Raw genomic sequence first — 23,882 nt, 5'->3', positions numbered from 1 at the left:
TTAGTACCTCTTAAATAATCAAATGTGCTTCTCCTACCCATGTCGTCTTTACAGAATGTTAATTAAGTCCAGACGCTATACTTGGGTTGCAGAGAACTTGCCTTACTATACAAAGGAAAATAGTGTGGTATCAACTGCTGACTTACGGCTATAAAGTTTTGTATCTTTACTGTGATCCTAGTAAAGAAGGTGGATGGTATAGTTAAGAAATGAACGAGATTGCTGCAAAAGTAATTGCATCAAAATGCTTAGGTACTATCCAGTGAAACAGTATTTTTTGATACAGCAGTTGGATTGCACATGACACTTTTGTACATCTTTTGCTTATTGCAGAAGTTTAGAATGGCATCTGACAATCCAGTGCATTAACTTGCATGTACTATATGCACTTTCAAAGCTAAACTTTATTCCCATGTTTTCTGATTTATGACATAGCATTAGAGTCATCCTACAGTTAGGTCTAAGGCTGATGTTAAGGGAAGAGGATGGCAGTGAAATATGTATTCAGGCATCATGGCTCAGAAATGTTTTAAGAGGAAATGTTTTAACTACTTGGTTAGCTACTACATAATGTCTACTCTAAGTTACAAACCTTCAATTTTGGAAGAATCTAGATCAAAATAAAAAGATACTGATGCTGTGATTTTTCTTAATCAGTATCTACTCAGTTCTCAGTCTAACAAATGTTGGTTTGTGTTCCAGCTCACAGCAGTCTCACTGGGAATCGATCCCTTGCTTCTTAGAAAAAAGGATAGGTATTTGACAGATGCATAAATTTAGGTATGTAATACAGTATCCAGAGCAACCCACTCTATAGGAAATAATCCTGTGCATTTATTGAGAGTGCGACTCTGCGCTGTGAATGGGTGTAGGACAGCCTATTGGCGTTTTTTCAAGCATCTGGTTCAAGATCTGTGCAGAGTAATGCCACGGCATTGTTCTATTTATTAAAAGGACCACAGCTGTTTGCAATCATTGTTGGGCACAGAAATGTAGAGGTAAATTCATACCTGGTCAAACTGGGATTCTCAGACCTGTGCAAAAGATAGAAAGGAGTGACAGGTTCCCTTTAGCAAGCACCAGCCCTGTATTCACTTGCAGTGTATAGAAACAGTGATATGTACTATTATATAAGTGATGGAAGAGCGTTGAAGTCAACTGAAGATTCTAAGCTACTTAACTCAGTATTTTGAGTCTTGACACTTCCACATCTTAAAGGATTCAGAGTAATCATGGGCCAAGTTTAAATAATGGTAATCACGAACCTGGAGTTTTTCTTGTTGCTTCTCTAGCCTTTCCCATGCAGCCTCAACCTCTTTAAAAAACCCCAGACACCTCCATAACCTCTTTCCTTTTGCATGGACGTTTTCCAGGTAGTGTTCAGATATGAGTCACTTTATAGGCTTCCTACTAACATGTTTTATAGCAAACAGGACAAAAGTTACTCAGTTAAGCACATTTCAATGTTTAATTGAAAGGTACATATCTTGACACATGACAATTGCACATTGCATCTTCTCCATCTCTCCCAGCAGGCTGACCACACCTTGATCTGAATTACTTGTATGCTTTTCAGAGGCCAGCAGAATGCACAGCTAGCACTGGCCGATTATGTCACGCGGTGCAATCACACCCATGAGTTCATGAGAAGGCTTGATTTGTCCGGCATAGAGCTTTGGTATGAAGTCTCCTGTGAAAGATTTATCTAGTTTGAGATATGCAAAGAGTGGTTTCCCCCTTAGCTCTGACCATAAAGGAGGAAGGTTTGGCTCACTAACATCTAAGCCCACACTGTATTCAGAACATTCTGATCTCTCCTCCTCCACCAGGTCGGTTCATATGGCCATCAGTTACAAACATCCTATCGCTAACAGCCTCTGCTCCACAGTGATGCAGGACTAAAGAGGACATCAGCAACATTCCCCCAACACCTCTATTCATCTTACATACAACAATACGTTCTTCTTCTTCACTTCCTTGTTAGCACCAGAAGCCTGATATGCCTCAAGTACTGATCTGGTCTTCAGAAAGAACAGTTGTATTTTGTGAATCTTACCCTGAAAGAGATCAGAGTTGAAGCAATCTTCAATGTTTCTCAGATTGCTCCCACATACAGGCCAAGATGTGCCTTCAGCCCTGCTCCTACTGTGCCTGTAAAAAGGCACCTGTTCAGCAGCAGCATTTACCCCTTGTACAGTTACACCTTGGAAAACTGACATCATATTTGGGGCAGGTGACCCAGTACTCTCCTGCAACCTTCATTAGATATCATGAAGTTTTTACACTCTATTAAATAATTTGTAATGTCACTAAACTACACCACTTACAAAATACTGGAGTTACTGATGCTGTGTTAGTGACTACCTTTTACAGGGCAATGAAATAAGTTTTGTCTTTTCTCCTGCTCTAGCTACTTGACATGTTCAGTGAGTATCACAGAGCCTGGTTTGCAATGTGTGTCTGCCCTGCCCAAGAGGAACGTGCAGACGCATGACGCTGCCCAAACAGCGTGTCAGGTGGACTGACAGGCATTTGCTATTGTCATCAATGTCTTTAGCTTGATTGAGCCACTGCAGCACTGTGCTACTGCACACGATGTTATCCTTGTGTCAGATAATCTTTGGAACGCAAACCAGATTTTAAAAATTATATAACTCAGCACCTGCAGTTATATTAAGCCAAGCTTAGACTGCACAGGCTGCTCTACAAAGTGTTTAAATTCCTTATATTGGTATTGTGGTATTTCACTGAACAGTAACCAGTCTAATAAGACTGAAAACTGACACTAAGTATTGTTGTGGTCATCATGAAAATAACTTATTTGCTGGAAGGATATTTAGTCTGAAATGTTACATATTTTTTTCCATGGGTTGAGTTCTTCATTATTAAGACCATGTTTCAGACTTTGTTTCTCAAATATTCACGTGTCTGTTGACAAGGTCACGGAATGGTTCTCTCCTTATTTTATAGTAGCACTGTAAAAGAAAAACAACACACAACAAACCACCAGTCAATTGAAGGGCTTTCTACAAGAGTCAAACAAAGCATCGGTTTTTAATATAGCAAGACAGTTGCTATAGACAATAAGCAGCCTTTGGAACTGAAGTCTACATGAGAAAGTAGTTAAAAAGTTCTACACACTAAAAAAATAGTAATATGAATTAGGTACTATCCAGTGAAATAGTATTTTGATTACAGTGTTTAGACTTCACTAAACAGACAGTTATACAAGTAGAACTGTATAAAACTGGCTTCTTTTTAAGAAGTTTAAGTGAATAATTACAAGGAAGTCATTCTAGTAGCAACTGTTTCCTCCTCTTAGCCAATTCTTTTTAGGATAGGAGCAAGCCAGGTTTTTTTCTGCCTTTTTACCAGTTTTACTCCACATTATAGTTTGAATGAGGTCCCAATGTCTGTGGAATACATTTCTGCTCCCACAGGACACCAGAGGATCAGTTCTTTCTCCAATGTTTATATATTATTGCCACTCCTTTAGGTACAGCACTGGCTCAAGTATGAACACAAGAATACACCAGCCTCTTATGACAGGCCCACTGTGTTTATGTAACACATCTTCAAGAGGTTACCTATACAGAATAAGAAACTCTGAGATAGTTGACAGCTAATTCTACCTTATCAGAAGTTGATTTTTACTAGGAGTTACCTATTATGAGCTGGTCTCTGGAATTGTAGGGAGATGTGTTATTCTGTAGTAGCTATGTTTAAGCTGCCGTGCTGTACGTCCAGACACAATCCATTTTAGTTTCTGGACATTTGGTTTGGAACACTTGCTTGAGGAATATTCTGTAAGGCACTTTAACACCAGTTCCTTCCAGAAGGTCAAATCTCTGTTATTTATCTAAATAGCAAGACAGAAACTCATGTTAGTAATCCATTAAACCCTTACTTCATACATGTTCTTTCAGCTTCTTCACAAATGATAGAAAGCCAAAGCTCCCAAGCCAAATGGAAAACAAAATCACCCAAACAACAAATCACAAACCAAAAAAACCCAATAAAACCAGTATGCCAATGGACCTCCCCGTTCCTCACTGTGTAGGCTCTTGCACAGATTTTTCTTTCTTATTCCCCTGAAACTTTATCTGCACATACCTTGGAATGCAACTGCAGAAATTCCAATGCCTCAGCCAACTCCAGTAGTTTTTGTTCTTCTATTTCTAGTGCCACAATAGACAGTGCCAAGACAGAAGGCTGGAGAGAGGAAAAACAGTATTTTTCAACACTGCTTTGTCAAGTTTCAGTAGTCTCATTGTCTTTGAGATTTCAAGACACTTACCTTGGCTTTAGAAAACATGATTCTGCAGTGACATGCCTTAAGCTGCGTCTCAAGTCTCTCAAAATTAAGGTATTTTCTCCTATTAAAAAAAACAGATGAGTGAATGTAGAAAAATGAAACCTTGATCAAGGCAGCACCACCCTGGGAACTCAGAGAAGCAGAGAGAATGTTCGTTATCTAAACAAAGGCCTCATTTATTCCACAAGTGCTGTGGTTACAGTCAAACATGTGTTCAGTTCTGTCAGTCCTAATGCCAAAAGTAAATCTTGTGTTACATTGGAGAGAGATGCATTATCAATATAAGCTTACCAACAAGAAATTTTAATGCTTACTATCAAAAGGATTCTCTTGTTGAGCCGGATTTTGAAATCTTTGCAATGAGACAATACTTACTGCAGCATAAGCAAAGATTTATTATACCGTCATTATCGAGCAAGTTTAGTTTTCGGCTCAGAGAGCAATACTCATTAGAACACTTTATGCAAATAACATTTAAAAATTAAAATAATAATAAACCAGAGATATTCACATTTATTATATTTACCAATAAAGAGAAAAGTTTGTTGGGCTTTCAAGTATAGAAAGGACAATTACTTGAGTAATTTCCCTACTTACTTTTCTACATAGGCTTCCTGATCATAAGCAAAATATGTATTAGGTATTTTACCTTTCACTGCTTAAATTTTCATGAATGAGTGAATGATATAGTTGTAGAAACTGGAAGGCTGTTGTAGCTTTGACTTTCCAACACAGCTTCTCCAACACTATTTTCTCCATTCTCATCATATCAGAAACAGTGAACCTATACTGGCTTATTCGAATTAAGTCGGTGGCTAAGGGAACATTTCTCTCTTCTTCTGATGCCTTCACAGCCAAGTAGAAGCAGCTGAGTCCAACACAGCCCAAGTGTTTAGGCTGTACCTAAAGAAAAGTAAATTATTATTACTTTCAAAGAGGAAGGCCTTTGATCAGTCATTTCTATGTGTAAGTAACAAAATCTGTAAGCAGCAGTGTATTTTAGGAAAAAAAATATGGGGGAAGTGGGTGGCAGGGTATGTGTTCTCTTTTTTGAAGATCAAGAAATGTCTTTTATGTGCTTATATTTGTATCTTTCTTTAACTCAATGAAAAGACTGTTGCACACTACAAGTTCTGCCTCATTCTTCTAAAAAGCGAGACTGCAGAACAATATATTTTGATTGATGTAGAATTGGTTTCTTAATGAGGTTCTATAATGGCCTAAGTGGAAGCTTTTAGAATTTAAAATGTTGTACATACTGGCTTATGCAAAAAAGGGGTTTTTACTCTTTTTAAATACATATACACATATATATACGTACATACGTATAAACTGACTTATTTTGTTCCACAGGCATTACAGTCCCCATTTTTACTGCTTATTTTGAATTCATAAGTCTTTCAAATCATCATTTTCCTGTCCAGTCCATCTAGCTTTCTCATTTTTGTTTTAACACACAAAGAAAACAAGCTTTTGTTCTTGACCAAATAGTATAGTGGTAATCTCATCTTTTTAGACAATTAAAAACAACCCAGAGCAGCATGGTATGTATGTACTGCAGAACATAGTGCTAACTAAATATTTTACTAGATTCTGAGTGCTGAACAGCGTCAAGCCTCTTGATATACACGATATACAGGGAAAGCCACTTTTTAGCTCTTGTGCAATCAGAATCTCTGCAAGGAGTTTAACCTTTTGCCATCTAAAACCAAGATATAATAGGAACAAGGCTGCAGTGAGCAGAGGCTAATGACTAAAAACTTATACTTTAAAAAGCCTTACCTTCATTTTTGACAAGAACCTATCTAAGAAATTCACAGCTAGTGAAAATGTCTCTGTATGGAAGCCAAAGAACTGAGTTAAGCTGAGGAGATCTTTCACTTCAAAGTCTCGCAGCCTTGCAGTCATTCTGAGGCCATTATCGTGAGCAGATTCAATGAGTCTCAGGCCAGAGGCCTTTGGCTGACATCTTAACTCCTGTTCCAACAGGGCTGTGAGCTGGTACAGCAGTTCCTGGGCCTCCGTAGTTACAAGTGTTTCAATCATCTGTAATAAGAAACAAATGTAAGCGTCTCAAACAGCTAAAACGGGAAAAACTTAGGGTTGTCTCTGAGGTAAAGACAGAAACTTTCCTTTCTCCATAGGTATATGAATTACTCATTCATAAGTCAAAGTACTTTTGCCAGTTAGCAAGACGCGTGGAACACTCGGAGGGGATTCGCTGGGGCACATCGCGGTGGCACCGGGCAGTGACGATCAGGTCACAGGCAGCAAAGCCCCGCACAGCGGGGTGGGCCCGAGCAGGCCTGTGACCCGGCACCATTCGGCTGTGCCGGGCACATCCCCCTTGTGTTCGCACTTATAGCTGCACCGCCCCCCTCACGGACCGGTTGGGGCCACAGGCCCCACAACCGGGGCTCACCGGACCCCAAGCAATCCCCCCAGAGTTACCCGCAGCCATGCCCGGCACCTCCACAAACCTCGGCAGCCCCCAAACCCCAGCGATCTCCCGCCGTCCCCCGGCCCGGCGGGCCCGCGCAGGCGCTGCCTCCCCGGGACATGCCCGGACCTGCCCTTCATCGCCGCGGGGGCTCCGCCGGCGGACAAACGACCTGTCAGCCCCGTCAGCGGGGCGGAGGGGCCGCACCCGCCCTCGGATAGCCCGGGCACGGCACACAAGAGCCCAGACCCGCCGCTGGCGGCACCCGACCCCGGCCCGCGCCCTTACTTTGTCGCTGTTGCCTCGCTCCCTTCTCTCGTAAGAAGGGCCCCAGCCGATGTGCCCCGCAGCGACAGCCACAGCACCGCCGAGGGCTCACACCGAAGCGCTGCCCCGCTCCTCGGGCACCAGCGACCACCACGGTACCGCCATCCAGGAACCGCCGCCCGTCCCTCACCTTCCCCGCGCTCCGCTGCGCCTGCCTGGGGGGGCGGGGCTGAGGGGGGTGATAGACTTTCTGGCAGACCAATCACGAACCGCAGCTGCGGGAAGGGGCGGGGCGCTGTCGCTATCAGACGGGCCGGGCGCGTGCGTAGCGGCGCCCTCTGGCGGTGCTAGGGCCGTGTGCACGCTCCGCTCAAGCGCGAGGGCGTCGCTCCTGCTGCGATGCGGGCTGTGGGCACGAGGGTTGGGGGCTCGCGCGATTCCCGCGCTGCTGGCGCGCGTCCCCCGCGGTAACGGTCCCGCGGTGAGAGCCGAACCGCGCCTGAGGGACTCGGGGACACCGGAGCTCGGGACCCGCACCAGGTGTGTGTCTGAGCGACCTTCAGCGCGTGTTGCTTTCTTGCTGGGCTTTCCACTTAGAGCACCTGGAACCATTTTCCCGTTGGGACTGAGTTAGATGTGGGACTGCACCTGTCTCCTACAGGGCTGGAATCCTTAAGGTGTAAATCACTAAGAGTTATCTTTTTTTTTGTTATTTTTAACACCTTCCAGTTGCTCAAAAATATTTTTGTGTATTTATGAAAGGTCCAGACTGACAGAAAGATTTGATTGACCTCTTTCTTAAAACAGCCTGAGCTGGCAGCTTTGTTTGGGATTCAGGCGGCTGTTTATAAAACATAGACCTTGGTCTTCCTTGTTTGGGTGTGTTTGGCTGAGTGAAATAACAAATACTCTTTCTGCCCAGCAAACTGATTGGAGTTACTCAAGGTTATGTTAAGGTGAGTGTGTTACTGGTGAAACTTAATTCTAGTTTGTTGTAGGTATCAGGTCAAGTTGTGTACAAACTTGTTTGTTTGTTTGAGATAAGCAGTTATGTTACAAGATCTGGAAAAGACACAATATTATTGAAAAACACTTAAACCAGCATTTAAAACTATTACAGGAGCAGGAAATATTCCACTTCTGAACTGACTGTAAGCAAGGGAGTTGCTAACTACATGGAGCTGGTTAGGGCATGTTCAAGGCCCACAACTTATTTATTTATTTAATATTCTGTTATCTGTTGTTTTATCGAAGGTCTCTTAAAAAGGCTGGAAATGGCTGTAAGAGGTACTTTGCAGACCTGGAACGGATTCCATGTCTTTCGAATGGGTCCACGGTGCTGAAGTACTTGCTGTCCTGAAACTGTTGGGGTGTTATTTCTACTTTAGTCTAAAATGTTCAAGGTGTTTTGTGGTGATTACTATGAATTGGTTGAAAGGCTTAAAATTCTCTTACGGAGTGAGCCGACATGTTCTGTAACATGGGATTTTTGGGAAGGCAAACCTCTTAGCTATATTTGATTTTCTGATTCTTCAAAGTTTCCTTCATTTGAAAGATTGGGAGTTTAAAACAGAGAGACTGTTTCACACATCAATGAGCTTTATCATCTTATTTACTCAGTATATTCATCAAGAATTCATCCTGCTTTATCCCATTGTGCTTCTCACTGGTTTATTATGGATTTGTTTTGTTCTCCCCATGATTTACCATGGGAAATTAAAGTTTATTACAAGATTCTTTGTAATTCAGAAGGCTGGAATGAATGACCAGAAAGGTGAGACCAGAAAGTAGTGTGGTTAGAGATGTAGAGATGTTTAAGAAAAACGTATTATGTGTCTAAAGTACTTGGTTTCCTAGAAGGCTCAATGGAAGTCAGCATGAGGGAACTTGAGGGAGCTTGTGGGTGTGAAGCTGGAATGACCAAGTACTGTGTCTGTCATTCCTCTTTAAAGCACCATTCAGTTCCATAGAATCTAACTTGTAGGTTTCTACTTGATACCTGTTTAACTTTCTTCCTCAGAACTTTGATAACTATTAGTAGACTGAATACATCTAAAGATCACTGTGTTGACCCTCATTGTAACAACCTTGAATTGTTTGTCTATTGGACGAGCCAAAAGTAATTTGTTCAAATGTAAGAAATGAAAAGAAGGGTGGAAGCATCAATCCCAAAACTCATGCCACAGCCCTTCTGGAAGAAAATGCATTGGCTTTCTGTGCCACAAACTCCTAACTATGAATCAATCTGTTGCCACTGTACGAGATTCATGTATAATTGCCCATGAATGCAAACTCAAGTACTTCGAGTATTCACAGATGTAGAACGTCAGAAATAAAGATTATAGTAAATCAGATCTCATGAATATGCATATTTTATGTTGCCAGCAAATAATCTGAGTTATCTAAATTAAAATTCCAAATTATATATTGCAAAGGAAGTGGGGTGTTTTTTTTTTTTGTTCTTGTTTTTTTTTTTGTTTGTTTTTGTTTTTGTTTTTTTGTTTTTTTTTTTTTTTTTTTTTAAGATTTGGAAAACATTTGCAGGAGTCTTCCTGTCATTACTATGCACATAATAATAATGTGAAGCAAATGATACTTCTTTCTATGCTGCTTATTTTAAATAGCTTTTATTTCTTAAATTGCTGTTAAAAATAGACTGAGAACTCTAAAATTCAGCGGGCTGTGTAGCTGGTTGGAAGCCACTGACACCAGCTGAAGCCACTGGCCTAGTTTGTGTTCTTGCAATAAGGATTCTAGACCAAAGCGACACTAAGGAAAACCAGTTTGTGTCGATTAAATGTTATGTGCAGGTTTAAGTTTAAAACCATTCATAGGGCTTAGACACTTGGCACATGGAAGCCCCAGACGCTTTCATCAGCGTATGTAGTTCCCATCCCTGGCGCAGCGTCTGGGCTGCTGTGAGCTGCTCGGGCAGCGGCTGTGGGAGGTGTCTTGCTTGAAGGTGCCAGACTTTGTGCTGCAGTGGCTGAAATGAGCGCACACACTCCATCTGCTCCACAGTCTGCTGCGTGTGAGCGAAGGCTCTTCAAGAGGGTGGCAGCAAACATGAGGCCACCAGTAACTTCTTACATGTGTTGCAGCAGTTTCCTAGTAGTGCTGGCAGATACGAGACAGAGGATTAAGACTGTATAGCTAAAGATGTTACATCTTCTCTGCTAAATGTCTATTCTACCTCTTTGGTGGTTCTTGTCCTGAGGCAAGAACATGCAGTTTTCTCATGGGTGGGTCTGGTAGTTGAAGGCACGTCGATCCAGTGCACATGGCTGTGTGAGGCTGAGGAGTGTGCTAGTCCTGGGACTGCTGCAGGGACAGGTGGTGACCGTGCCTAGAAGCAGAGTGGATAGTTGCAGGAGTGACATCTTCACCTCTCTTTTATTTAATCTATGTCTGTGTGTCTTTCAGAAGTCTCTGTAAATGTCTGTTTAATCCCTATTGCCAGACAGCACCAGTAGGTCATAATTACCTGAACCAGCCTCACCTGGGACTTCACCCACACTCCCTGCCCAAGGTCCAGGAGCCTCACTTAAGCTCAGAGCTGTGGTCTAGGAAGGACTGTACTCAGCCCTCTCCTTTGCTTGTCCAGACTTGTTGACTGGACTTCCCAGTCTGGCCTCGTACTTGCCTTGTTGCCTCATGTGTCTCGCAATCTCAGGACTGTCAGCACAGCCCGTGGCTGTCACCAGGCTGGCTTTGCTGTGGGGTGGTGTCTCTGTTGGTGAGGTCCAACCGTGCCTTTGCCAGGGTTGTCCTCCGCTTTTGGTTAGTCTCCCTGGTGGAGCGATGCTTCTCCCTGGTTCTTTCATCTTTATGAATGGGTCCTCCAAACTTTTGTCAGATTCTATAGGAAATCTTGTGTCATTTTCACTTGGTCTAGAAATGCTTTGTATTAAAGGGGAAAATCCTGTGTGTGTCTTGCTGTAAATAGTACCATTGCAAACAAAAGAGCTTTAATCTAAATCAGGTTTTCATGGGGAAGTCTTAGTGCTTTTTAGTATATAGTGTTCTTGTTATTCTTCTGCTGTATTTATGGTAAGTAATGTTCATGATTCCTCCTACATGTTTATATAAGAATTTTAGAAATGCTTCTGTAAGGATACTTGCTAAAATGAATGGGCCTTCCTTTTCTGGTAGCTGTTCGGAGTTTATGGTTAATAGGCAGAGGACATATCCTGCAGGTAAGTCCTTTGGAGACTATAAACCTGTTGTCTGCTAGAGGAATTTATGCTGTTGCAGAAATATGATTGTTTTGCAATGGGTTGCAAACAGATACCTACTTGCCTGAACGACATCACAAGCACTGCAACATGGTTGTCTTAACTGGAGAAATGTCTTTGCAGTCTGAGACTTCAAGAGTGGGAAATACTATTTTTTTTCCTTTCTGTGGAAAGAGACCTGTGTTTCTAATATCACCCTGTTCTCAAGACAACTGTGTTAAATGCTGTTAATGATGACCATTCACACTTGACCATATAATGTTTTATGATAACAGCATCAGAATTAAAGTTATGCTTCCCAAAACTATTTTTGCTGGGATTTAATAAAAAAAAAAAAAAGAGATTACTGTAGGAGCTGGAGAGGTTTCTTCCATGCACATTCTCTTGGGTTTCATACATGATTCAGGTAGAACTACACACAGAAGGAGAATCAAGGGTTTGATTGCAGTTGTCAGTAGTTATGTCATGCTTGTTCCCTTATAGTAATAGTTGTCTTGAATTATTTTATTAACATAATTGTAAAGAAGTTCACATGAGAAAGAAAGGGAAATAAAAGGAAAAAGGTAAAGCTTCCCAAGTAAATCTGAGGCCCTGTAAGAGATTTGCTTTGTCTGGTGTTACTCCTTTACTCAAGCTCATTATATCAAATATGCCAGAGGAGAAAGTGAAGACCTCTTGGATGGATTTAAATGCAAGTGCTTGTGAATACAGCCAGGGAGACTATGGAGACAAGTCTCTAAGCAATTTGGACCTGCTTTTGGGAAAGTCTGTTCACAAGTTAAAGTCCAGCATAAGCACAGGAGAGCTGTGGGGTTCTAATTTCAAAGGCCTCATTTAAGCTTACAGAGATCCAGGTTCTCAAAGGTGTTTATGCATTTAAGTCCCATCATCTTTAATGTAAAGGATTTAGATGTCTAAACTTCACTGGAGAAGTAAGGTCATGGAGATCAGAGGAGACATCAGTTAGCCCTGACTTTGATACATTGAGTGATTTGACTGGAACTTAGATTAAGTGATTTCAGAAGTTTCTTGTGGCATGTTTTCCATTGTGTTCTTCAGCTTTTAAACTGAAAGAACTTGACATGCCAAAAAGAAAGGCAATGAGCTCTGCCTTTCCTTATTATAAACCAGTTGGGTGAAGGACACTTTGTCAGACTGAATGTGGAGACTGTAGCAGTTTCCATAATACCGAAACCTGAAATGGATCTAGAAGTTGTAATAAACTGTTACTTTATGTTCTTATACTGATCTTAGTCGAACATGTGCTCTGTGTTTTATTCTCCCATGTTTTCTTAATAAAGAAAAACTAAAAGGTAATAGCAGGTTATTGTTTAAACTGGAAAACTTATTACTGTTTACTTAGGTGAAATTGCCGAGCTAAGAAGACTATTGCATGTTTCTCCACCTTGAGTGGAATGATAATGCACAAACCCTGATTTGGATAGGGATAGTAGCAAGCCATTAGCTCTTTTATTCGTGTATTTGAATAATGTGATCTAAATGCCTCAGCCTCTTCTATGTGTCTGAGCTGTACGCTTGCTTAAGTTTATAGTTATCTCTGAGGTTTTTGTTCGTGATCCATTTATTTTAAAAATAAACTCCTTTTACCCCAAAGGTATTTAAATGGAAAGTAATTCAGGAAAAGTCTTTGCTGTTTCACACTCTTTTCCCCCCAACCTTTGTTAAAACAGTCAACAAGCCTCATGAAGTGTGTAGTTAGCTGCCCTAGAAGAGAAGGACATGGGGTATGGAATCTTAGATGCTGTGGCTCAAACTTAAAAAAATACAATAGCAGCAGTCCAGAGCTCTTCTCTGCTCCTGATTTTTGGTTAGATATTTCCTGCCACTTTCAGAAGACTGGAACTGCTTTCCTGGGATGAGTAGGGTCAGCTGGATTCAGAACACAGAGTAAATTCCTGAACAGGGAAAGCTGAGGCCAGAGACTTCTGATTACTAATAAGCCTGTTAAGGTTGGGGGGGGGGGGGGGCGTGTTTTGTTAATCACCCTGTGAGGAGCAGTCTGGGGACAGTGTCCGTTTTCTTCAGAGAGAACTGTTTGAAATCCTTCAGTCAGTACAGGGCTGCACAAAGTAATCTTTGAATATTTTCTTTTCTTGCACACTAAATGTTTCCAATGCTTGTGTGGGTGCTGCACAGTTGCTGTAGGCTCACTGATAATGAGCTATTGTGTGAACTGGGTGGTTAGTACACAGCCCAGAACATGAAGCATTAGGATATTTCAGTCCACGTGCAGAACTGCATCCTTCTTTTCAAAAGCTGTTGTAGGAGAAAAATGGTTTTCACAAAGGCAGAGCTGTGATGGCTGTGATTAAAGGACAGTCTGCTTCCCTGATGGACCCTGTTGGTTTAGTAGAGGAGATAGTCAGATAACCTAATGAAGCAAATTTTGTTCTTGCAGTGGGAAACCATAGCAACCTGCCAATTTGGAATGCATGGTATATAATCTGTCTGTCCTTCAGATAGTATTTTGCAGTCCAGAAATAGTCATCGTTTCCTAATGTGTGAATGTAAAATGTTAGACAAATGTAGCTGGAGTGACATTGTTGTCTCTGAGGTAAACGTGAGCCCTGTTGTGCTGCTGGTCTGGTGCTGCACATTTGGAAAGCAGGTTCCAGAGGAGGGCAAAGGTAGTCTGTGTGTGTGTGTTTGTTTGTTTTAATCAATAGGTTACAGATATACTGTGAAAATCGGTAATCAAAAGGGCTTACTGCAGTACCCTCAGTGCCACCCTTACTTTATCCTCTAACCTACGTGTCCCTCCTTACTTTTGGCACAGTTTTCTTAAATTACAGTATTTGAAGTTTGAAACGTTTTGATCACTGTTCTCTGATGTCACTTTGTTCAGGCTCAAATAGCCACAGAAGTGATGATAATGATGTAGTGGAATAAGTGCCCTGCAACTTGAGCACAGCTGGCCAAGCTACTGGCTGTGCTTGATGAAAACTCAGGAAGTGTTCTTCCTTGGTTAAATAAACAAAATGTCTGAGCAATCTCACTGACTTCTCCCTTTGTGTCTCCTTCCCCCTAACAAGTTCTGAAACAAAGCTGAAAAAAGTGTTTTCTGTAGAAACCAGCACTGATTATTAAACAGGTAAAATTTAACTTGCCGGTCTTAGGATCTGCTGCCAGTTTTAGAGACTGGGCTACCAGCCTATGATTTAGTCAGCTTTTGTGTGCAGAGGACTGAATGAGTAGTGGATTGAAGGAGTAAATGGCAAATATTTAATGATATTTCTGGGGATTGATTTAGACTCAACATAATGTATTTATTTTAAAATATTAGAATGGTTCTGGCTTATTTAGGAGTGTTTAGAAGTCAACTTTAATAGCACAGAATACGCTTTATGAATATACATTTTGTGGAGTAGAACCATTTAAAGTTTTTTTTCTACATGTTAGTAGCAGAAATGTATTGTTTAAAATGCAAAATTATTTTGATAGAGCTGTGATTTATTTTTGCTTAAGAGGAGACCAGAACAATATTTGATGAGGAGAGCAGAAGGATATTTCATAAGTGTCGCCTCTGATAATTTTGCTGTTTCTGTGTCATAGTGGGTCAAGGCTATTAGATTCCTTCTGCTCCTTTAAACTGATCTGGCTCCTTATCATTTGACACCTCAATTTCTTTAAAATCACAGTTAACAAATTTTTCTTGTCACTTCTGCCACCGTTTCACTGCCTCTTCTGACACATTTTATAAAAATGTCTGTTCAATAGCAGCTTTTATTGCTCTACCTGCTTTAGCTTTTTCTTTTTTCATCCACCCTTGAATAATTATGCCTTTATGAACAATGGTGGAACATAACCTATTCCCACGGTCATACATTTTTAGTTTAATATCTCATTTGATGTGTTCCTAGTCCAGGTTGTTTTCAGCTTTTGAAAATTTTAGTTGTATATTTGTTGCTTGCATTTTTATGTAAATGGATTCTGTATTGAAGTCACTTGTCATCACTTGTATCTAAGCAAATGCTCTGGATTTCTTGTTTTGTTTTTGGTTTAGTGCACTGGCAGGTGTTTATCTCTGTCTTGTTTGGGGATCTAATAGAAATGCCTCTTGTTGGGAGAGGACACTTCGAGTTGAAAGGAAATGTAAATGACAGTACATATGCTCAGATCTAAATATCAAAACTAATAATAAAATGTGTGGAAAACTATATAGTCTTTTAAGGAAGAGGAATGTCAGATTCTGAGTTCTACCGAATGAGGGCAGTAGTGGCACATGATGTGTATAGTCTTGTTCATGTTTAATGGAACGCTCATTAAAGACTGTGAGCTTTGGTGTATTTATATTAGGTGTTTCGGTGAATGTGTTGTGGAATTACTTTTATAAATTCAGAGCTGAGAAATACGAGAAAAGGCTGTGAAGGGAGATATTTTTATGAAGAGGACTTTCAACTTAACCTCCCACTGGAATGATTTTTCAAGTTCTGAAGAAAAGCAAGACAGCTTGCTGAAGGGAAGAAAATGCTATCACTTGACAAGTAGAGTTGGCAAACCTGCATTTAAAGTTTTCTAGGTTTTCAGGAGATGGTCAAGTTTTACAGGAATGAAACTTAATTTTTACTGAAGGATTTTTTTCTATATGCAATGTTTCATCTTACTGTTTCATTCAATGCCCACCAAGTCTATTTATATTTACTTAAGTCATGTACTTCTAATTGTTCTATTCTCATGTGGCTGCTTCGCAGCAACAGTTATGGAAGTATTAGATGAATTACCTCTCCCTCTGCCTTAACATGAGATCTGTCATGTTTTCTTAATTGGATTTCAGTGTTGAGTAGCACTAGAAGATTTGTAAGAGAACACTATATGTCATTGTAGGTATCTTAATGAGTGTCCTCTTCTGAAGTATTACTTCTCTACCAATTTAAGATTTCTTGATATGTCATGTACTGACATGATTTTTTGGGGTAGCTAATATCACTTTGAAGATTATACCCAGACAGATATATTGTTAAGGTGGCCCAAGGACTGGCTAGTGGATTGAATAATATGATTCATCATGTAATTGGTATTATAGTTTTAAGAAACACTTGAGATGGTGTCCAGTGTGCTTTTGCTTGTTTTCTGTGTCTTCTCAACTCTACATAAGCTTGTTGTGCTCGTGCTTCACTGAGTCTGGAAACTCTGCAATTGCAAGGCAATAATTGTGCTGAACAGTGAATTGAGGTCTCTCTGCAGAAGACTCTGTAGATCTATGAAATGAAGTGGAAAGACTAACTCCACGCAAGCACAACTGCTACGGGCTTGTCAGTGGTGCTTGTATTTACATGCCTGCTAACACCACTGCAGATTATGAGTTGTTCCTGAAGGCGACATGGAAGATGTATGTCTAATCCTTGGATGATGATAAGTGGTCAAGTGGAGTTACTGGCTTTGTGCCAGGGAGCACAAACCCCAGCTCTGTACGGTTTACACAGTGTTAACTGGTATGCAGAGCTTTTATTTTAGGCTGAAGAAAAATATAAGTGTGAGCTTTGCTTGCACGTGATTTTAACTATAATTTTAGAAGTTTGTGTAGCTAAATTTTCTTTTGTTGGATTCATCTGTCAGTATGCCAATGGAGTCTTAAAATACCATAGAATAATGCCTCCTGTGCATGGTAAGCAATGGAATGGGTAGAGCTTGGAGTTGAGAATCTAAACTAAATCTGCATGAAAATGAACTATCAAATATAACATCATGTTTACAAAGGTAGGTAGGCAGCAGGCTTCTGATGAGATGAGGAAAATGTCAGGGTGGCTGTGGGCTGCCTAGGGGGTAACTGCGGGCTGTGTGTTGTGTTCTGTGTGTGGCTGCTGCCTTCACAGTGTGTACAAGAACAAGTGGCTCTTTTTAATTGAACTTTGCGCTCTTGTGTGAGAATTTATTCCTAATACAGATGCACCTTGTGTTCCGAAGCTGCCATTTTGGCACCTGTATGTCTTGAGACACTCTGTAGACCTCCTTTTTATAAGGAATATGAAGTTTGTAGCATCCTTTCTGGTCACTTCTTGTGCTTGCAGTGGAACGCAAGGCACCATCTGCCACACGTGCGTGGGGGCCAGGAGGGACTGGCTCGTTCTTTGAGGCCATGCACCGGTGCATGGGGAGGACAGGGTGGTCACTTACAGGAGTATGGGAATCTTTACTTAGAAAGCAGACAGAGAAAACACCCCTCCCCTGTTTTACTGAGCTTTGTGGCTGCCTGGAGAATCTGTGCTTCATAAGCATACCAGCTGAAAATTGTCAAGCAAGCTGAAACAGAACTGGAATTGATTAAATATTTGCAGACTCCTGACTGGATGTTTGTTACATTGTAACATAATCTGGTTTTCTGGTTAAAACAGTGAAATAGAATTTAACTTTCTTTCCTTGGAAAGCCATTCCAAGTAGGCATTTACACGCACCTAGTGGCTGATGGGAGTTTTGCGCAAGCGTAGGTCCAAGGCATGGCCACAGACATGGAGAAACTAGGAAAGCTGCACTCCTGTGTGTGCCTGAGTTGCTTTTCTTTGAATTGAGGTGAGGAGAAGTGGTTGGTTGGTTTACTGTATAACCACAACTAAAGCTATATTTTGCTTGCAGACCTTTGGTTTAACATTTATCATGAGGTTTGTGAATATGTCTAGTGACCAGTAAGCCTTGTACCGTGTTCCATGTGCAGTGGGGGTTTGTGGGAGGGGAGCCTGCATTTTGGAGCTTTGACAGGTTATCTGTGTGCTGTGTACTCGGAACCAAGGGGTAATACTCTTTTGTGTCATTATGGTTCCTCTTTGTTATCTCTGGGAAGCACAATTTGCAAATTAAAAGGCTGTTTGTCAAATGCCTGCTTTAAATGGAGTTTTCCATAAGGTTAAATTTCCATGATGCTATCTATTTCAACAAAATTACTGTTGCTTCTGTCAGTTTTTTCTGTGTCACTTCTCCCTTTTCGATTTGTTCCCTGCTTCCTGTAAATGAGCTTATACATTATGCATGTAAAAGCTATTTTCCTAGTGTTCCCATTCAGAATAACTTAAAATACATGGCAATCAATGCTGCTCAGGAAAACCATCATATTTGTGTTCCTAGACATCTTGCGAGGTTAAAAGCTTGAATCTAGCTCAAAGGTGATAGCATTCACTGTAATTGCGTACACAGAAAATCAAAAGGAAAGAACTATTGTTTGAAAATGTTATTTCAAGCTAATATCAGATTTAAAAATGTATATCAGTAAAGCCTCTTGTGTTGGCTGGTGACATGAGAATGTTTGGTTTATTCAGTTAGTCTGTATGCAGTTTCATTTTTCTTTCAGAGTAATGAGCATCTTTAAGCTTCTGTGTCTCTAGCCTCTGCTCTTCTTCGATCTGACTTAATTTAATTGTTTACATGGAACTTTTTTTCAGATTGACAGAAGGAGACCTGTAGAGGCTATCTTCATAATGATTGCCATGAGATAAAGGCCTGCAGCATGTTGGAAGGAGTTTTTGCTTTTCTTCCCTTCTGTGCTCACCCGTTGAGTGTTCAGATTCCTATTGAGGAAAAAGATCATGTTAGGAAGAGATGAGTTACCAATAACTGTTTTCTTTTTCCCAGTAGATAAATAGATAAAATGTATTTCCAGCTTGTCTTGTAGAAGAAAGAATTAACTTTGGAAAGTATGAACAGTAAGACAAGATCAACAGCTACTTCCATAACCTTGGTAGCAACTAGTGTTTAAAAATTAATCTAAGAAAGGAATAAGGTGGAAAAACAGGCTGATAGAAATAATCTGAAGGATTTTAATGAATGTGATCCACAGACAACATAACTTATAATTTCTTGGGTCTTACGGTGCTGAGTGTTTGCCTGTTTCTGGCAGGACCAAGTAGCTGAGGTGCTGTACTATCAGCCTTTGCCTCTCCTGGTCCAACACTTCTTGTCAACCTCTTGCCTATACTTGGGATTTCCAGTGCTGCTTTTGCTGATAAATCTGCATGGACCTCAGTCAAGAACCACTTTGCACGGTAGTGCAGACCCACCCTGCTACTGGGGATGTGACAAGGATTTCTGCTTTGACAGAGATTTTCGGCTCTCCCTTTTTATTTCCTTTCACCCAGAGCTTTACTCAAAATCAGTATTGCTGCGTGTCTGCTAAGCAGAAGCAGCACGTCATTGTGCTGATGGCACACAGTATGTAGCAGGTAAATTAACAATAGGTAATGGAGCCTTTACTGAGGTGAAACCATTTTAGACATATGTATTAAATTCTTCCCTGTGTATGGAAAATTCTGAACTTCCCAGGATCCGTGTGGGAACTAAGATACTTAGTTTGCATTCCCATCCTTCTACTAGTACCCATAGTCACTGCACTTGGCATTGACTAGACATAATGCAAGAATTCCCATCTTAAAGAGCTGGTAACTAGTCAAAACTTAACTATGGAACTATGGGTGAAGTAAAATGGCAGCTTTTTTTTTGTGAATCCTTAAATCCTTTTCAATGTGTTTGATCAGAAACCTGCTCTTTTTTTTTTTTTTTTTTTTAACCACTGCTTCTATCTGAAGTGGTTTCCCTTTGTCATAGAAATCACATATTTACAATACATAGTCATCGGAATTATTTTTCCTAATAGGTCCAGAAAACTGAATTTCCTGCTTATCCACTTGCCCCTTAATTGTGCTTTGAGGTGTTAGGGTACTTTAACAATTAAACAAAACAAACACACACAAAACAAATGCAACCCCCAAAAAACCCCCAAACCCCAGCAACGGATCACAACAAAAAGCCCCACTTTCTATGGTGCCCCTCATGTTCTAGATGGTCTTCTACATGTTTTCATGTAAATTCTCATGTAAAAAAGATAATATTTTAAGGGAAAAAACTGACGTGGTGGTCACTGTATTGTGGATGTTTGCAAACCAAATGCTGTAGGAAGTACCTTTCAAGTACCTAAGTGCCTTTTGTGTGTTTTAATGGAAACAACATTTCCAACAGAAGTCAGCCATCTTTGAATGGAGGAGAAACTGTAAGTCATGAGTTACTTTACCCGTAAGCCAGGAAAACAAAAAGAATATTTTGCCGTAAGACGTTCAGAACTACATTGGCTTTTAAGGTTGGCATGTTGAATTTCCTATCTCCCCATTCATAATGTACTTCACTTTACAGAGAAGAACTTTGTTGGATGTATAATTATTTTGTGAAACCTCTGACAGAAACCAATAAACATGAGCTGCCCTTCTGCAACCCTACAGTTGGCACTTAGTTTTCTTGAGTGTTTTGTTAAAATGTTCTTGGGCACCGTGCTTCTCTGGGCTATATTCCATGTTAAAATAGTTTTGTGCTTCTGTGAGGTGGGAATGTGACCAGTACAGAACTGTTTCACTTATGAAGGGCTTGCTCTTCCAGATGTGTGTTACTGGGCAGTCACGATGACAGCTGAAGTCAATGCACATCCAGCATGTCTCAGACTTAAGCCCTGAGGCCCAGTCAGCCTTTTGCTGAATTTGGTGAAAAGGCTGGCAGCAGTGGGAGCTGGACTGAGGACAAAAACTCTTTTGAGGCAGAAGTCAGAGTAGGAATGTTATGAAATACTGGGTTCCTGCCCAGCCCCAGTGCTGGCTGTTACCCAGAGTTAGTCTGCACTTGCCTGCCTGCCCTCTGTCCCTCTGTTTCTTTGAACAATCCTCTTAGCACTTTCAAATGTAACATTTGAGAGCTCCCTCTGGCACAAGCTCTGTAAAGTGCAAGTGAGACAATGTTTTGTTTGTGTCTTTTTTATGTTCTTCTGCGAAAAATGATAAAACTTAAATGTACTCTTTATTGGTTTAAGAACTATGGACTTCATAGGTTTTTTTTCCCTGAGAGACAGAAGCAGACAGGCCCTTGCTATAAAGTGGGTGAATATATAATCACATGGAGACTGTTTTCTATTTGTGCCCCTCTGCAGTTATTCCAGGTCTCTCTTTGTCCTGTTTAGTTCACTGCGTCTGAGCCAGGCTTGCTGGTTAGTGTTCAAAAGAAGTAATTACAGGAGGAGAACCTGAGGGACTTCTCCTCAGTACTCTTGGACAGACTTTTGAGTTGATGAGTACTGTAACACCTCTTCTGAATGCAAAGCAGCAGGGAAGGGTTTTTGGTGCAGGCAGTAAATATTCCACTGGAAGTCTGGGGTTCTTTCCAATAGAAAGCAGCTCCTGTTTCATATGCCAGGGAGCTGAGTAGCAATGGGACTTTAGTCACTTGTAGGCACAACATGTTGTGTGTGTTGTGTTTTGTTTTTGGTCTGTGTTTTACTACGATATCTGATCTGGATACTTCCAGAGCCCCAAACCATAACAGCTGTCAAACTTTGAACCACAAATGAAGGGATATTTGGCCAGTATGATCCAATTGTCAGTATTGGTTCCTTCTGCTTACTTAGTGATGTTTAAACTTTAAAATCTATGCTTCTTTACGTTTTTGTCAGCAATGAAGATGGAATTTTGTGTTTTGTATATACGAACAGCAACTACCAGGTTCTTATTTCACATTCTTTGGTGTGAAAATGCATTGTGCTCAAATATGTGTGCTGAATTACTAGGTATTTGTGCAAAGGCATGCTACTGGTTAGTGAATCTTGAGCTACTTGAGTGAAAAAGGGGAATTCTTACTGAAGCTGTGTGGAGTAGCAACACCATCAACAAACAAATCATCTGCCTTTATGAAACTAAGTGCATGATTTGTGGGAGCTGGTTAAGAAAATTTTAACAAAATAACTGTTCATAGGATAGGCTAATCAAGCTCTTTAAAAGCTAGATTTGAGGAGGTCAGGATGTTTCTTCTGGTCAGAACTGAGAGGCCCCTACCATGAGCAGCTCGTATGCTCTACTTCTGTACTTATGGGGAACTTGGAATGAACCCTATGCTATTTGGAGACTTCTAAACTAGAGGCTTGAATTGATCTTTTCTACATCCCTGGTGATAAACCAGAACAATGTACTAATACTTGGTCCTTCTGGACCTTCAGAATCAAATTTCATCACTGTTTTTTAAATGCCTCAACTTTAATGATATGAAGTCTATGTTGGCTGGTTATAGACGTGAAAAATTCTCCCCCTTGACTGCTGTACTATGTGTGAATATCAAGAGCCATGAAGCAGTACTGCCTCCCAACGCTTCAGTGCTGGATCCTTCCCTGGAGCACTGGAGGAATCTGGGTGGTGTGTTGGCAGTGTGCTGTTCTTTTGTTTTTTCTTTCTCATAAGCTTTTTGAGTGCTAGAAGCAAACGTAAGTAAGAAATAGTGCTGCTTTAAAGCACCAAGTCCTGTTCATTTTCCTCTGAAGTCTAGTTGTGTGCTCTCCAACTAGATGAGGGATCCTGCAACAAAAAAGGTGTTCCTTGTTAGGTCATTATCAGTTTTACTTCTGGATCTTGTGGAATTCAGTGACCATAGGGATAATGTGTCTGTGTTAGGGAATACCTTATTGAATTATTTGGCATGCTGCTTCATATAGAGCTTGTTTTAGAAATTGTTTATATGGAACTTGCTTAGCATAAGTAACTTAGGCCACAAGCTGTGAAGTTTTGAACTTTCTTCCTTGTTAAGCCAAAAAGGGTACTAGAATTTGTTCAAGCAAGAAGATAAATGAGCTTTTGATCACCAGCAGGAGCTACATCCCTAGAGATGAGTAGAGGAATGGGAAGGCGTGATGAGAAACAGAAGTGTGTTTTGATTATTGCCAAGGACTTATTTTCTCCCCAGCTGCAAGTACAAAATAGCAACTGAAGGACAGGACTTTGATGTCTGGTCTAGTTGGTAACAGACAAACTACCACTGGCAGAGCTAAAAAACGGGCTCTCTGAAAATGAAGGGATCCAATGAAGATTGGGGAGACCCCAGACTGTAATTTTACAGTTGGCCTCAACCTATGTGTGAGGGATGGGAAACAGGTTGTAAGGCTGCAATTGCCCAAAGTTATCTTGATTTGAGGTCCCTCTTCAGGAGGCGCCCAGCTTGAGCTGCTCCATGCTGTACCTTAGAAATAAATCATAGAAGGAGAATTTTTGGAATCCATGCCTCTACTTCAGGAATCCAGGAAAGAGAAACTTTCTTAACAATCTGCAAGATAAATACTGTTCAGAAGCATAGCTTATGCTTGTTAATGGGGAATATAGTCCTCCTAAAGATATTCTAAGTGCCTGAATAACTTGTTCTGCTTTGTTGAGCATTTTACACAATCTGGAAGCATGAGTAAAGCTATTAGAAGAAACTGCCATACAAATGACAAAGTCACTGAGATGAAAGTGAAGATAAGCAAAGAATAGTGGAAGGTAGAAGCATGTGAATAATATTCACAGTACTCTGTGGACTGCAGCTCAGCTGAGGTAGGATACGTGTTTATGCGAGCTAGATAAAACAAAAGTGATAAATACTGATTTAAAGGCTGTTCGTGATATAACCATAGCTTGACCAAATCCTGCTTAGAGTTTGCAGTGGACTATAAATAGGCATGTAACTATCAAACTGACCAAAATTAAGTCACTGAACTGTAGAAATGCTACTTGTCTGTAGCTTTTCTTGACCATGCAGTAGATCTTAATGTTCCTAAATGTTACCCTGCAGTATTTTGAACTTCCCCAAATTTAAGTAATCGATGTCCTTCTAATCTACAGAAAAA

General features: G+C 40.6%; 1 protein-coding gene and 1 long non-coding RNA gene across 6 annotated transcripts in view; one reads left to right on the top strand and one right to left on the bottom strand.

Moving 5' to 3' along the window:
- Nucleotides 1–1,444: 1,444 nt before the first annotated feature.
- On the bottom strand, nucleotides 1,445–7,299 carry CCNG1 (cyclin G1). The gene is made up of 7 exons (XM_065030071.1): nucleotides 7,044–7,299; nucleotides 6,098–6,361; nucleotides 4,965–5,218; nucleotides 4,298–4,376; nucleotides 4,114–4,212; nucleotides 3,665–3,859; nucleotides 1,445–2,975 (listed from the first exon to the last, which is right to left on the bottom strand). The coding sequence occupies exons 2-6, from the start codon at nucleotides 6,359–6,361 to the stop codon at nucleotides 3,668–3,670; spliced, it is 888 nt and encodes a 295-aa protein (XP_064886143.1). The 5' UTR covers nucleotides 7,044–7,299; the 3' UTR covers nucleotides 1,445–2,975; nucleotides 3,665–3,667.
- A 74-nt stretch (nucleotides 7,300–7,373) lies between these two features.
- Nucleotides 7,374–23,882, top strand: part of LOC110359534 (uncharacterized) — a 255,312-nt gene continuing 238,803 nt past the window's right edge. For 3 of the 5 annotated variants that reach the window (XR_010466203.1, XR_010466199.1, XR_010466196.1), the window contains exon 1: nucleotides 7,400–7,562. This is a non-coding gene — a long non-coding RNA (uncharacterized LOC110359534). Of the gene's footprint in view, nucleotides 7,563–23,882 lie in introns of all 5 variants that reach the window. The other 2 variants (XR_010466202.1, XR_010466201.1) reach the window with 2 other exon arrangements.

The sequence above is a fragment of the Columba livia genome, chromosome 14, assembly GCF_036013475.1.
Source record: "Columba livia isolate bColLiv1 breed racing homer chromosome 14, bColLiv1.pat.W.v2, whole genome shotgun sequence".
Lineage (NCBI taxonomy): Eukaryota > Metazoa > Chordata > Aves > Columbiformes > Columbidae > Columba > Columba livia.
Note: the sequence above shows the minus strand (reverse complement) of the source record. Positions and strands in the feature narration are given on the sequence as shown.

Coding starts and splice junctions, on each gene's coding strand:
- CCNG1 (XM_065030071.1), bottom strand. CDS start 6,361: ATGATTGAAACACTTGTAACTACGGAGGCCCAGGAACTGCTGTACCAG. Junction 4,377..4,964: donor GAAAATTTAAGCAGTGAAAG/GTAAAATACCTA, acceptor TTTTTTTAATAG/GAGAAAATACCTTAATTTTG. Junction 4,213..4,297: donor TCATGTTTTCTAAAGCCAAG/GTAAGTGTCTTG, acceptor TCCTCTCTCCAG/CCTTCTGTCTTGGCACTGTC.